The sequence below is a fragment of the Branchiostoma belcheri genome, unplaced genomic scaffold, assembly GCF_001625305.1.
Source record: "Branchiostoma belcheri isolate BF01 breed outbred unplaced genomic scaffold, Haploidv18h27 scaffold8, whole genome shotgun sequence".
Taxonomy (NCBI): Eukaryota; Metazoa; Chordata; class Leptocardii; order Amphioxiformes; family Branchiostomatidae; genus Branchiostoma; species Branchiostoma belcheri.
The window spans coordinates 398,387-411,275 of record NW_017804464.1 but is presented as its reverse complement, the minus strand read 5'-3'; the positions used below and the strand labels follow the sequence as shown (position 1 = coordinate 411,275).

The following is a 12,889-nucleotide window of genomic DNA, read 5'->3' as shown; positions in this document are numbered from 1 at the left end:
CGCCACACACCTGTAGTGAACTCCTCACCTTCCGTGAACATCACAGGTCTGACCGCAGGTGAGACGATTGTTACCCGTCACGGCTGGAGTATTGTTCTCCCAACCAGTCATCAAGACACGATTACAGGCGGCTGTTCTTATGCACGAGTTGTCACTGGGTATAATTGATCCGGCGGGGACAAGCCGGTATAGCCTGGGGACAGATATCCATGTGAACCGAGTCACAACTCTTCTGCCTACAACACAACATTGTACACAGAGAAGACACACAGGGAAGCTGGCTGTCTGCGGTAGTTGCTATCTCAGTAGCGCGTTCTATGTCCTTCTCAACCCGAAGGTTCGAAGACTCAATGTCCGTTCGTTGTTAGGAGTTGGATTTTTTCCTGAGTTGAAGCGATGTCGGCCGCTCCACCTGTTTCAAACGATGGACAAGGTAAGACTTCAGTCTCTATTGAACTCTAACTACGCTGGCCAATATACGGATGATAATCTGCCAGGGTAGTTTGGCTACATGAATATACCAAAGAGCTCGAAGTTAACCTTAATAGCTTCCTGCAAACTGACTATCCTGGCCAATTTTCTCCCCTTTTTTGCCGAATTCTACTATTCCTACCTCAATATAAAGGCCTGGTGGAGGCTAGTAAGACTTTACGATAGTAAACTGGCCAAGGAAGTGTCATCTGCTGAAAAACACCCACTCCTTGTGTCACAGTTTAAGGGCCACAGAACTGCAAGAAGTTCGAAGATGCACCATCTTGAAGACTTGTTAGTATTAGGCTTATTGTCAACGTACATGGTTGACTATCAGACACCATAACTAAGTGTTAATATGGTTTAGATACAAGCTATCCTACTGTGTATATGTGTGTTAAAATTTTTGTTAGTGGCCCTGAATACGCAACCCACATGGATGTTATTCTTTGGCAATTTGGTCCCGTAAACAAAAGTGAACCAAGTATCTTTTTGGCCAGTATAAAGACTAGATACACGTATCAGTGACAGCCGTGTAGGGTTAGGTTTCAGGGTGCGTTTGTCTACACAGATCCGTCCTCTGTGACACAAGTCATCACATGTCACCAACCACTTGTTTGTGTTCTTGCTGAAGGAAGCCTCTGTCATATGTATAGCCGATTATGGCTTCCCGAACACTAGTCGAACTCCCTACATCATGGTTGGGAGTAAGTCGGGAGCACGGTCGGGTATAGTTGGCTGATGTTCGGTCAGGTCGGCTATTGCTAGACTGTGTTACTATATATAAACCGAAGGTTTCAAAATATTTAAAACTTTCGAGTGTTGACCGGAGGTCGACCATATGCTTGGTTGGTAGTTGGCTGGTGGTTGGGAGTAGGTCAACAGTGTTCGGAGCGTGTTCGGGGGTCGAATTTGACTCAAATTTTATTCAAATTTGATTCGACTCGTATAGAAAGAAAGGCGCGGATGCCTTTAACGTCGTGCATCATACGTATTCCAAGGGTCACGCAAATCCAATTTTGGTTGCTCGATGCGATAGCAGTCTAGTGGAAGGGAAGTCTTATGCTCCATTTCACGGTGTTACACAAATGCGATGTAATGTGCTTGAGTCGATTCAACCACGGAGGTAGGAAAACACGATTAAACGTAATAAATATGCAGACCGTACGTGTTTTGTAGTCTGGCTACAAGCCGTGATAAACTTCTATTGTTCCGATGAAGCCAACATGGTGACAAAAATTGCCCAATTGTCTGACACCTCGGCTAATTTGCACTGAAGACGAAGCCTGGTGTTACCCTTCACCGACATGCGATCTTATATCACAAGAGGGCTCGAAAGTTATACAGACATAAATAAACAAATGAAGAAAGGAGTAATGTTTGATGCTTTTACCAATATCTAAATTTGGTGCTGGATAAACTAAAGACTAGTGTTTATGAGCCAAAATGCGACGTCGCTGACGGAAAATGGTTGCTACCATCATTACATATCGTATGCTGGTTCTAGCTGTTTTTGGTGGCACCCAAAATAAGGGTAGGGACTCCCCACGTAGCTTGTTTAAGAGCTATTTCAAACGCTTCATGTGTGAAATGCTGGCGATCATGTACCAAAAAATGGTAGTAAAATGTCAATAGCAGACAGATTTCCACATCTAGAATATCTTGTTTTGTTTTGAGACCCTGAAATTGCATTGTAAAGAAAGTTGTATCGATTTCAGACAACTTTCTGTCCACTTTGCATTGCAAAGAAGGACGCCCCTGGGGCCAGGGTGGTTATCATATCATGTTCCACATCTTTTCTCATTTTAGAGGATTAAGCTCCGCATACTTCAGACAGGGGACTGATTGATGTGCGTGTAGAGGTAAATGACGAATAATCAAAGGATTATGCAGGTATGGAAACTGGGCATAGGGCACTTAAGCTGCAGTTCGTTTAATACCCGCTAGGGCCCTGGGGTGACAATGGCAGCTATAGTAAAACTACAAAGAGGTTCACGACCTCATACCTTTGCTAAATAATGTTAACCTTTACGACTGTGAAACTATAGATGTTTCTCATCGATTATGTAAATAACATCTCATCTCATCATTGGTCTCCACCCGATGATAGAAATCAAAAGTTCAACTGCAGTACCATAACAAGCTGGCAGGGGCCCCAAATGTAATCATTTAAAACAAACGCTATCATCCATTGACTGCTTCTGGAGTTATGTTGACATACATTCAGACCCCCACTTCACCATGGCCAAAACGAAAACATACCCTTTTGACGAAGGCAATAACCTTTTTTCTCTATACATGTATTCCAGGTGGTCTGGTTGAGTTGTCCAGCGGGCACAGCATGTCTCTCCAGACTGCCCGTATGATGAACGTGTCTCTGCAGCGCCGCCTACACGACAAGGTGCATCGGATCGAACTGCAGCACCAAAAGACACGCCTCGCCCGTAACATACAGACACGCGATCTCAAGGACCTTCTTAACGCGATCAAGTCCCAGCCTCTGGAGTATCTTGAACCTCAAAACAACCCTCGTGCAAAACAAGGGAAGGGCGAAAACGGTTCTCAGCGTGTTTCAGCGCAAAACTCGGGTCAGAGACCTCAGATTCCGAGACTGCTACAAACTGCAGATCAGTCAAACCCCACCGAACTTAAACCTCCAGATAAAACGTTACCCATTCGCTGGCGTAACGTAGCAGAAAGGACCCCGCGGCTTGTAGCCAATGGTATGTCCCTAAGTTCAATGGAGCCCACCAAAAACCCAGAAAAAAGCATAGCCGATAAACCGACTGTGTCGCAACCGCTGTTACCTGGGCTGTTTCCAGGACGACCTACAAACAATAGCCAACGACTCTCTCCTACGAGATCAGCAAACGAGCCCGTTCGATCTGCATCTGTTTCGAACATGTACATCAAAACGCCGTCACCGGGGGGCACTTCTCAACCTGTGCCGACTCTGAGCTTCATACAGCTGGCCTCACAAATGAAGGCCTTCAGCCTCCCAAACCTGCGGAGAAAACAACCCGTCAACAACAACGACAAGCCGTCCCAGATTGCCATGGCAACCAAACTGACCAGGAAGCAGAGGTGTGCGTCCTATTCGATAGGGATGGAGGGGGAGGGGCCAGCAAGCCCCGCCCCTCTGCGCCTACCCTCCTTAGCCAATGACACAAAGTGGAGCCTCTCCTTGCGTCGATGATTGACACATATTAAAACTATTGAATGCTAATATTGCCATGAAGCTTAATAAGCCTACTAAGGAGGCTCTAAGTGTCAAGCTTTTTTGAGGCTTTTAAGGTAAACTACAAAGGACATATCTGCTCTTTGTAAGGACTTAGAAACACTAACAAGAAACTGGGTATGTTGCATTAAAATGACGTTTTTAAGCCCCAAAATAGTAGCCTGGAGTCCAGCCTTGTTAACTTTGGTCCCCTTCCCTTGCCACAATATCTCCGATAAAAGGAAACTAACTTGAAGCTAATATTGTTTTTCATATGTAAAACAAGGATATGATGCAACTCAAAACTGCATGTTAGCATATCATGGTTTGAATGATGTATACGGGCAATAGTGCTTTTATAATGATTTGGGTTTGAAAGTGCTTCTAACCTAACATTTATATACATGTTCGAATGGTAACATGAAAGACTTGTGTTAACATTAACCTTTGTGCAATGTGGACTTAAACAATTATCAAATTACAGTACAGGTCTTGATTAACTTCCCTTCCCATTAATTTCTTGTGCAAATCATGTTTGGTTTGCTATCAAAAGCAGAGTAAAAGCTGACTAACACACAGTTAAAACTCATGCAAATGCCCTAAAAACTGCATGCACTATTTAATCCCATATTGTATGTGTGTAGATCAGAAGTTATTCGAGATCTATACTGTATATGTCAAAAGTTTTCCTACCAAGAAAATAGCAAAGATTCAAAATAACAGGCAATAAAGTCAAGATTTGTTGCTCAAAGCACCTCTTTGTTTTACTGAGAAGCAAAGAACAACTTTCCTATCACAAGCATACCAAACAACCATATAAATGCTCAAAGTTCTTGCAAGGGATGGACACTGAAACACAGGAATGTTAACAGCCAGAATCGCATGCTGCAAACTCAAGGCAGATCTTTCGGTAACAAAGTCATATGAAGACACTATCTGATAGGCCACAGATTCGGCTGGAACATAATGGAACCTATGAAAAGTCCCATCTTCCCAACCAACCTCTGCTTGGCAAGTACTCTTAGACTAGTACATTTGTACGTGTATCGACTGAACTTACAGTTTGCACCTTAAACTTGCTTTACCCAATTCCTTTTCTTTCATGATGCCACAATACTTTAACTGTCTTCTCTTCAAACTATTTCTACACCACAGAATACTTAACATGAAAAACATATAAAACAACCAAAACAAAACAACATCCTCTGATAATTTAACATAGGATTTCCTTTTAGGGTTTGATAATCTTGATTTAGTAAATGTCTAGCCGCGCTTGTTTTCAACTAAGAATTCCGTGCTATTACTCCATATACAAAGATATTTCAGCAGGATTTTGTCTACAAGTTCAAGAATGGCAGTCAAATCTCCAAGCAGATATTGTGGTGAAAGATTGCCGCTGCGACTTTCATAGAGGGCAGACTGACAGTTAGAACTTGAGATCTTTCACCCAACATCTGCTTGGAGATTGCAGCTATCCTCTACAGCGGCTGAGTTACTGCTTGGAGAAATATTCTTTGCTGTTCTTTACATCGGGTTTGATGGTGTCTGCACCAGGCTTCCAGCCAGCAGGGCACACTGGGGAAAAAATGATTGTGATGTTAAAGTGCTGAAGGTTACCAAATGATTTTACTACAGGTGTAGCAGGCCGGACTACACCCCTGGTCAGAATGTACCCGGGGTACATTCTAGCCGGGGTACGCCTAGGGCTGCTACATCAGCATTGTTTTGGAAACAGAAAAACCTGAGAAGTTAGAAATATAATTGGTGTGGCGTGGTGTTACTGTTACCATTTATAACAAAAAAAGCAACCCACTCATAGTAGGAAAATGGTGTCCAAATCACTGATCACTCGCCCACACTCACTATCCAGGATTTGATTATATCTTCCAAAAGTACTTCGCTGCAATATTGTATTATTGAATGACAGCATCTATTACAAAAGTTTATCAATACATATCCACAACCATAAATTTGCCCCACCTTCTCCATGTTTGTCGGTGAACTGGAAGGCCTGCACCAGACGCAGTGTCTCGTCCACTGAGCGCCCCACAGGCAGGTCGTTAATGGTGATCTGGCGCAGGGTACCCTTGTCATCAATGATGAACAAACCACTGAAATACAGGAAAAAATGACAAGATTTATGAGATAACGTTATCTGGTGCTATCTGGATTGGTAGAGAAAATTAATTATGTAAATGTAGTCAAGGCAAGGTTTTTCAGAATCTAGAGGTTCTGGGTTTGATTCCCTAGCAGGCTCCTGTATAGCTGTTGTGCCCTTGGGAAAGCCTAGCTTTGAATAGGAGATCAGTTGTTTGAGGAGAGCCACACCTTAAAGAACCCACCACACTTATCAAGAGGAATAGCCTTTAAAGTGTTAGTGGTTCAACCTTAATTACAGTCTTGTCTTACAAGGCTTATAGTTACTGCACAAAACTGTTGTGTTCTGACTAAAGCAGTTTATATTTGTTATACTTGGACCAAATAAAAACAAGAAAATAAACCAACCGGAAGGCGATGCCCTCGTCCTCCATCAGCACTCCGTAGTCCCGTGAGATGGTCATGGCTTTGTCTGACAGGATGGGGATCTTCATCTGCCCCAGACCACCCTGCTTTCTGGGGGTGTTCGTCCTGAATGTAAAAAAAGAATTAAATAAGTCATAATCAGTCTAATGATTTGTTATTGAAACTGTCTTCATCTCATTTCTTTTGACTTACAAATAGCGGTTAGAAAAAAAATTCAATTGCTGTATTTTAAACTACAGTATACAGGATGTACTATTTAGCTGCAATAGCGTGTGGCTATTTATAACAAATAGCCACTACAAAAAAACCTATACACTGTTTAAACAAAAAAGGAATGGAACTTTTTAATTGAGAAAAGCAGTCAGCTTTTGATCACGATTTGCACCCGTGTAGATGAAAAATTATTTAAATCTGTCCAATTAATTTAAAGGCGATATATATGTACAGCTGTACTGTGTGTGTTTAACACCCACCATGCCAAGTGTGAGAACTGGGAGTCTGTAGAAATGGCCACCACCTCACAGTTTATCTTACGGAACTCATCCACACGATCACTGAACGCTATGATTTCTGTTGGACACACAAACGTGCTGGGGAAAAAAAGAAAGAGAAAGAGTAAATATGATTCAAAATATACCCCATACCTTGTACCTAAATTACTTGTGGAATCTAGCATTACAGAATTTGCATAACAAACATTAAAATCTCACAAAATGCATGTGACAGTTTGCAATTTTAAGCTTGAATTTTAGAAATACATTTCATGTATTTTACAGTCACTGTGTGCATGTAAAGAACTGTTCAACATTGAATGCTACTTACAAGTCCAGAGGGTAGAAGAAGATGACCAAGTACTTTCCTACAAGAGAAGAAAAAATTTTGTAATAATTACATTCTTACAAGGTAGTTGAATCAAAAAGGCTAGCTGGAACACTGCTTTATAAATATGACAATGAAATGAATGTTAAGCCTACCTTTATAGTCAGAGAGTTTGATGGTCTTGAACTCTCCAGAAGGCAGCACGGCCGTGCTCTCAAAGTTGGGAGCAGGGTGGGTGAGCTTGGCGTTTCCGGCAGACATCTTGGTTCAGTACTCCTAAAAAAAAAACAGAGAAATTTAATACAGATCTAAAATGTCAAACAGATCAAAGATATTACAGTCATACTCATAAGTCCATGAAATGTTAAATTTTGGTTGAATCTTTATTTTATTTATTGTAAAATTCTTGCTTAATCTGTCTATTCAGATACCTTCCCACTAATACTAGTTGTCATTGTCATAGGGCAACAGATATGCATATAGCAGGAAGTTGAAGATAGGAAGTGAGATAACCCTTTCTGGGACCTTTGACCTAACTTCCTGTCAGTTAACTCTCCCTCTCACATGTTACTGGTTACAACAGCTACATTCTGTTTCCCCCTAAACTCAGTATTTTTTCATATACATGTATCTTCTTCTTCCCCCAGAATGATAGAATTATGATCTGTCCCTTCCTGAATGCCATACCCTCACCAATTCCCTCTAAAGATCAGTAATGATACCCTGACATTATACTGCATACTAGTACCAGCCTCTCCCTGCACCAGCAATGATCTTCCCCTAACCGACTTGTTAGGTAAGAACCCATACCTTCCTCATACCAGCAATGATCTTTCCCAACCAACTTGTCAGGCATTAATCCATACCCTTCCCACACCAGCAATGATTTTCCCCCAACAGCTGGCTCTGTGATCTCGGACACCACTTAAAAAATGGTACAAATTGGATGGACAACCAGAAGGGGCATATACCGCAGTACAAAGGCCAGGCATCAAGTGGAAGAAATTCAAATTAACGACAATGTTTAGCCAGTGCCAATCACAGCTGTACGCAGACTTCATAGTTCAGAGAACAAAAGAGTACCACATGTCTGCATTTTAACCTGTTGCAAAATAATTATTGCTTAAACTTTAAAGCTTATAAAGTCAGGTTACATCAACTTTAGCTTCATCATGTATATTTTCAAAATCACCTCATTCAAACCACTCAAATTCATAGTCTTCAATCTATAAAATATTAAGTTTTAACCACAAAACAAGTGCATGTATTTTCCCCCTCAACCCCTCCTACTGAAATATAAAACAGACTTAAAAGTAAATTTAAAATCAAATCAATTATCATGCGTACATACTCATTGTAAAGATTGCTAATATATATAAAACATATGTAGTTGGATTGATCAAAAAGGCCACGTATGCATAACAAAATGCAGAATTGCTTGACAATATGCAGATTTTTAACACCTGTTAACAGTGTAACACCATATTTACCAAATGTACACAAATAGAATGTTCATATTTCCTGTAATGCAACAATGCAACATTGTAGTAAATGTAATAGAATAGCATACCTGTTAATAGTAATAGTAGGTCTAGAATTCTGGTTATGGATACTGGTATCAACATACACTGAATTCCTGTTACACCGACTATATATTAAGCACCGGATTTTGCATAGTCACTCTTACTATTACCTGTGTGACAAATAGAGCATGACAGGCACATCCTGGGTTCTCGGAAATAATTACCACCTCTAAGCCATTGGACGGTGTTCGTGAAAGGATGTTCGCATCACTGATCTCCAACCAAATGTCGTGAGGTTTGGGTTGCTTTTTATACGTCAGGTGTTTCTTCAACAAATCTATAAAAATACAAGTGCCAGGGCTGGAAATACCACCTGCATGTACAGGTTTAATAGTGCAGGTAAAATTGGAGCTGGTATTTCTGATATCTACCTCCACTTAACCTGCACTGGTCCATGTACTCAACTGGGTATATGCAGGTTAGTGCAGGTAAAATTGGAGCTGTGCAGGTATTTCTGATGTCTACCTGCACCTAATCTGCACTGGTCCATGTACATGTAGGTGTATGTAGAGCTTTATTTGTTGCAATGACTGTTACTAGTAGTGTTATCACCTCTGAAATATCTTGGCAATGGTTTCTGAACAATCTTTGGTATGATCCATACTTCCTAAATTCTGAGTGGTGCAGGTAAAATTTGTCTGGTGCTGGTAATTCATATCGTTACCTACACCGGTGCAGGTATGCAGAAAAAGTATTTCAAGCCCTAATATATATCATATAATGTCGAAGCAAACATATAGGGTACGTTTTTTCTATGTGCGTTTTTGCATCATTTTCCATATGGGGGCTAAAAACACAAACCACTAGAAAAATGAACAAACTGCTGTAAAAAAAACCACCAAGCATATATGTATATATAACCATACATCTGCTTGGAGATGAAGGATATCCACATGCAATCAGAAGATTCAGTGCTAACCGGGAAACCATGGCATGCTATTCAGACCCGAGTGTATCTTAGCCTACGAGTTAAGAGCTTTGTTTACACACCAATACCGGTATACAATGACCAAACTGGCAAGGACAACTTCAGTCTTTTCAACAATGTTTCCAGCCTACTAACTGTATTATTCACTACTATTAGACTAACATAGCCACCTTTCAAGCACAGACTTAATGCAAATATATAATGAGTCGTGATTCTTTGCTTACTGTGAATCTTAAAATATTGGCTGTGATATATGTGGTGGCCTATCCAAGGCATAATCATAACACCAGGAATTTTTTCTGTCAGTAAAGGACTTTGCATCAACGGCAAACTAAAAAAGAATTGGTTAACTGCTAAACTTCAAAATTTTGCAAATTGGTTTTATTTTCATGGTTAATAATTGACCTTGAAATTTTTAGTGTTTCCAATGTAGGGCTACTGTACTACTACAGTATTGTAGCAAGTAAAAATGAGGTCCCTAAAAAAATAAAATAAAAAACATCGGGAAATTAAATGAATTTACAGTAACTCAATCTGTGATATAATTCAAGCAGGCCTAGGGTTCATTCACCTTAATTCATAACTGATAGTAAATCACAGATTGAGTTACTGTAAGAAGTGTGAATGAATTTACAGTAACTCAATCTGTGATATACTTTAACTTTAAGCAGGCCTAGGGTTCATTCACCTTAATTTATAAGTTATAGTAACACTATATAACTAGCACCAGTAGGAAGCAAATATTTTATCTGCAAATATATGTGTGACAGTCATGAGGGTTCTCTTATCACTAAAATAAGCACTTGCTTGAACTGATTTGGACTTTGAGACCATGATTTAACAATTTATCATAACACTAGTACAAAAGAGACGTCCCATGAAAAGGCTTGGCCATTTACTAAGGTCTATCCTAATTTTAAAAAATTATTGTAGAATCTTAACAAGATCAATCTAATTTGATAATAAAGAATTGAAAGAAGTGAATTGATGTCTTAGGCTAACTAAATGTAACGTTAGGTGTTGACCTTGACCCTATGGGGGATAAAAAGATTACACAAATGTCTTGTCGTTAGAAGCTTTTATTTTCTAAGAAGCTTAAATTCTTCTTAAAGCAGATAAGTTGGCATCATCCCTTTACATGCAACCATGTAATCTTTATCTCACGAAATGTCAGACAAAATGACTTGTATGCAAAAAAGGATAGGATAGGTAGAATATTTGGGGAACGCATTTTTAAGGGAGGGGCAGCAAAATTACAATTTTATTACCTTATATATGCATTTTATCAATATTTTGTTAATATACTGTCAAAAAATAATAAAATAAGGTTGTGATAATAACAGTAAACAGTAAAAAAAACCTTTTCCCTCTTGTAATGTTCAAAAAAAAATTCCTTCGAAAATAAATGAATTTACAGTAATGTGAGTGACTGCCTTGGTCAAACAAAGAAGTTTCCAGAATGAAATCTGGCAATGTTTGCTTTGGTCTCCTACTACTAGTGCTTTGGCAATAAAGAACCGTGTAATGCTACAATGAATGGTAAACACTCCAAACTATTTAGTAACAACGTAAGAATCATATACATAGCAATAAACACAATATAACAAAATATATATTGTGTAAATGTCAAATTATTATGCTACTGGCATATGAAAATCGATGTAATAAGTCGATGTCTGAGATAAAATGCAAGTCATCGGCTGTACCCTTTTTTATAGAGCTCACAAGTATATATGCTTCACAAGAATAAAGCCGGATATCCTCTTTAACGTTTAAAATAACATTAGTAAACCCCCCTCCCCACCCTCTCATATAGTATAGTAACCCACTTTTCTTTGCAGTCGACCAGGACAACTTCTCATATAACACACTCGTGCTGGATTTCTAAAGCCCTGTTTACGGATTGTCAATATTTCCAGGTAGCCGTGGTTTAGGGGGAGCTATTCTAGCATTTCGTGACTTCTGTGACACAAAAGAACGAAAATGTGCGAAGTCATCTCCTGATAGTGATATACTATATGTTACACAACACACGTGTATTTCATGTGTGTGTCGACTAGACAGTGGAACCTTTAAAACATTCTCAGTAATTTTCCTCAAAATAAAACCACAACACACCGCTACCAGGCCTTATATCAAATCATCAATACCTTGAGAATCATAGAAATGAACGTGAAGCCTCACCTTTCGTGCTTTCTTGCAGAAAAAAACAAGGAAATGGGAGGGTTTTTGTGTCCGTACTTTCTAGATACCGGCGAATGTCAGAAGGAGGTCACGTGGTGTAGGCACGCGCGGTCTTTCACTGGACGATACCATTTATTAGCAGGAGGGTACAGGTACTGGTTTTCGCTACTCTCCAAGCAGAGGTTGATGGTGGAAGATCGTTTGCTTTTTATATAATAATATGGCCCTTTTTGGGGGGAAATGGTTACAGACTGGCCAATTTGTTACTGCCTTACCCCCACCAAAAGATCTGCTTGGAGCTTAGGTTTTCGCTACATTTGCATGAGGAAGTTCTATACATTTGCTGCGTTCCATATTGGGACTTTTCAAATTTGTGTCATATGTTATTGATAACAAGAGTAAAATTGTCCGATATTGATTATGTTAATGTACATCTAATTTGCATAATTAATGAGTGATACTTCAATTCCATAGTGGTAACATGTAAGGCAGTCAATACATGGAATTTAGTCGAGCACGAGTAAGTAAGGGTGAACATCATTAAAAATTATTGAGCATCATTAAATTTAGGATCTTAGGATGAAGAATAGGAAGAATAGATTGGATTTCTAATAAAACATTAAACATCACAAATATGCCGAAGCCTAAAGCTCTACTTGAAGAGTACTTTTGCCCGATTTGCTTGTTTCTTCTGTCAGAAACTGTTTTCAGAGAGTGAGAACGTGTGCGTAAAAATTGTTCAGAGGCCGGATATATATCCTCCTTTTATTTTTGGCACAGGTGCAGCGGAAGGATGTTGTATCTTATGATCTCTCTAATGGGTGACATGATATTTCACGCCGAAGTGCATTTAGTAACGGCCAACCACCAGAAATCCTATCGTTTACATGGTACCAACTGAGTACGGCCAGTAAACAAAAAAAAAAAAAAAATGTGGCTATAACATTACGGATTGTTTCCGAAAATGTTCTGAATAAGTCACAGATCCTGATTTCCGCGATCCGGTTGGATGGTCGGATTTAGAAATCTATATCTGCCCTGCTTGAAATTGTTTCCCCTTCTCTTACACTTTCATGCTGACTGTGATTAAAGGCTTTAGTATCTTCCTTCTATGTCACGATAGAGGGTTACTGTGGATCACGAATGTACCATGTACGTGGGATC

The 12,889-nt window shown here is 39.7% G+C and overlaps 2 protein-coding genes across 3 annotated transcripts; one reads left to right on the top strand and one right to left on the bottom strand.

The window, feature by feature from the left end:
- The first annotated feature begins 66 nt into the window (after window positions 1-66).
- On the top strand, window positions 67-4,268 carry LOC109486323. The gene is made up of 2 exons (XM_019790141.1): window positions 67-433; window positions 2,781-4,268. The coding sequence occupies exons 1-2, from the start codon at window positions 397-399 to the stop codon at window positions 3,665-3,667; spliced, it is 924 nt and encodes a 307-aa protein (XP_019645700.1). The 5' UTR covers window positions 67-396; the 3' UTR covers window positions 3,668-4,268.
- Window positions 4,269-4,426: 158 nt separating this feature from the next.
- On the bottom strand, window positions 4,427-11,848 carry LOC109486343 (peroxiredoxin-1-like). 2 transcript variants are annotated; one of them, XM_019790169.1, is made up of 7 exons: window positions 11,726-11,848; window positions 7,186-7,306; window positions 7,034-7,070; window positions 6,685-6,801; window positions 6,194-6,316; window positions 5,669-5,799; window positions 4,427-5,263 (listed from the first exon to the last, which is right to left on the bottom strand). In XM_019790169.1, the coding sequence occupies exons 2-7, from the start codon at window positions 7,289-7,291 to the stop codon at window positions 5,181-5,183; spliced, it is 597 nt and encodes a 198-aa protein (XP_019645728.1). In that variant the 5' UTR covers window positions 7,292-7,306; window positions 11,726-11,848; the 3' UTR covers window positions 4,427-5,180. The 2 variants fall into 2 exon arrangements, with proteins under 2 accessions (XP_019645728.1, XP_019645729.1); XM_019790170.1 differs by lacking the exon at window positions 11,726-11,848 and adding an exon at window positions 8,601-8,717.
- Window positions 11,849-12,889: the final 1,041 nt, after the last annotated feature.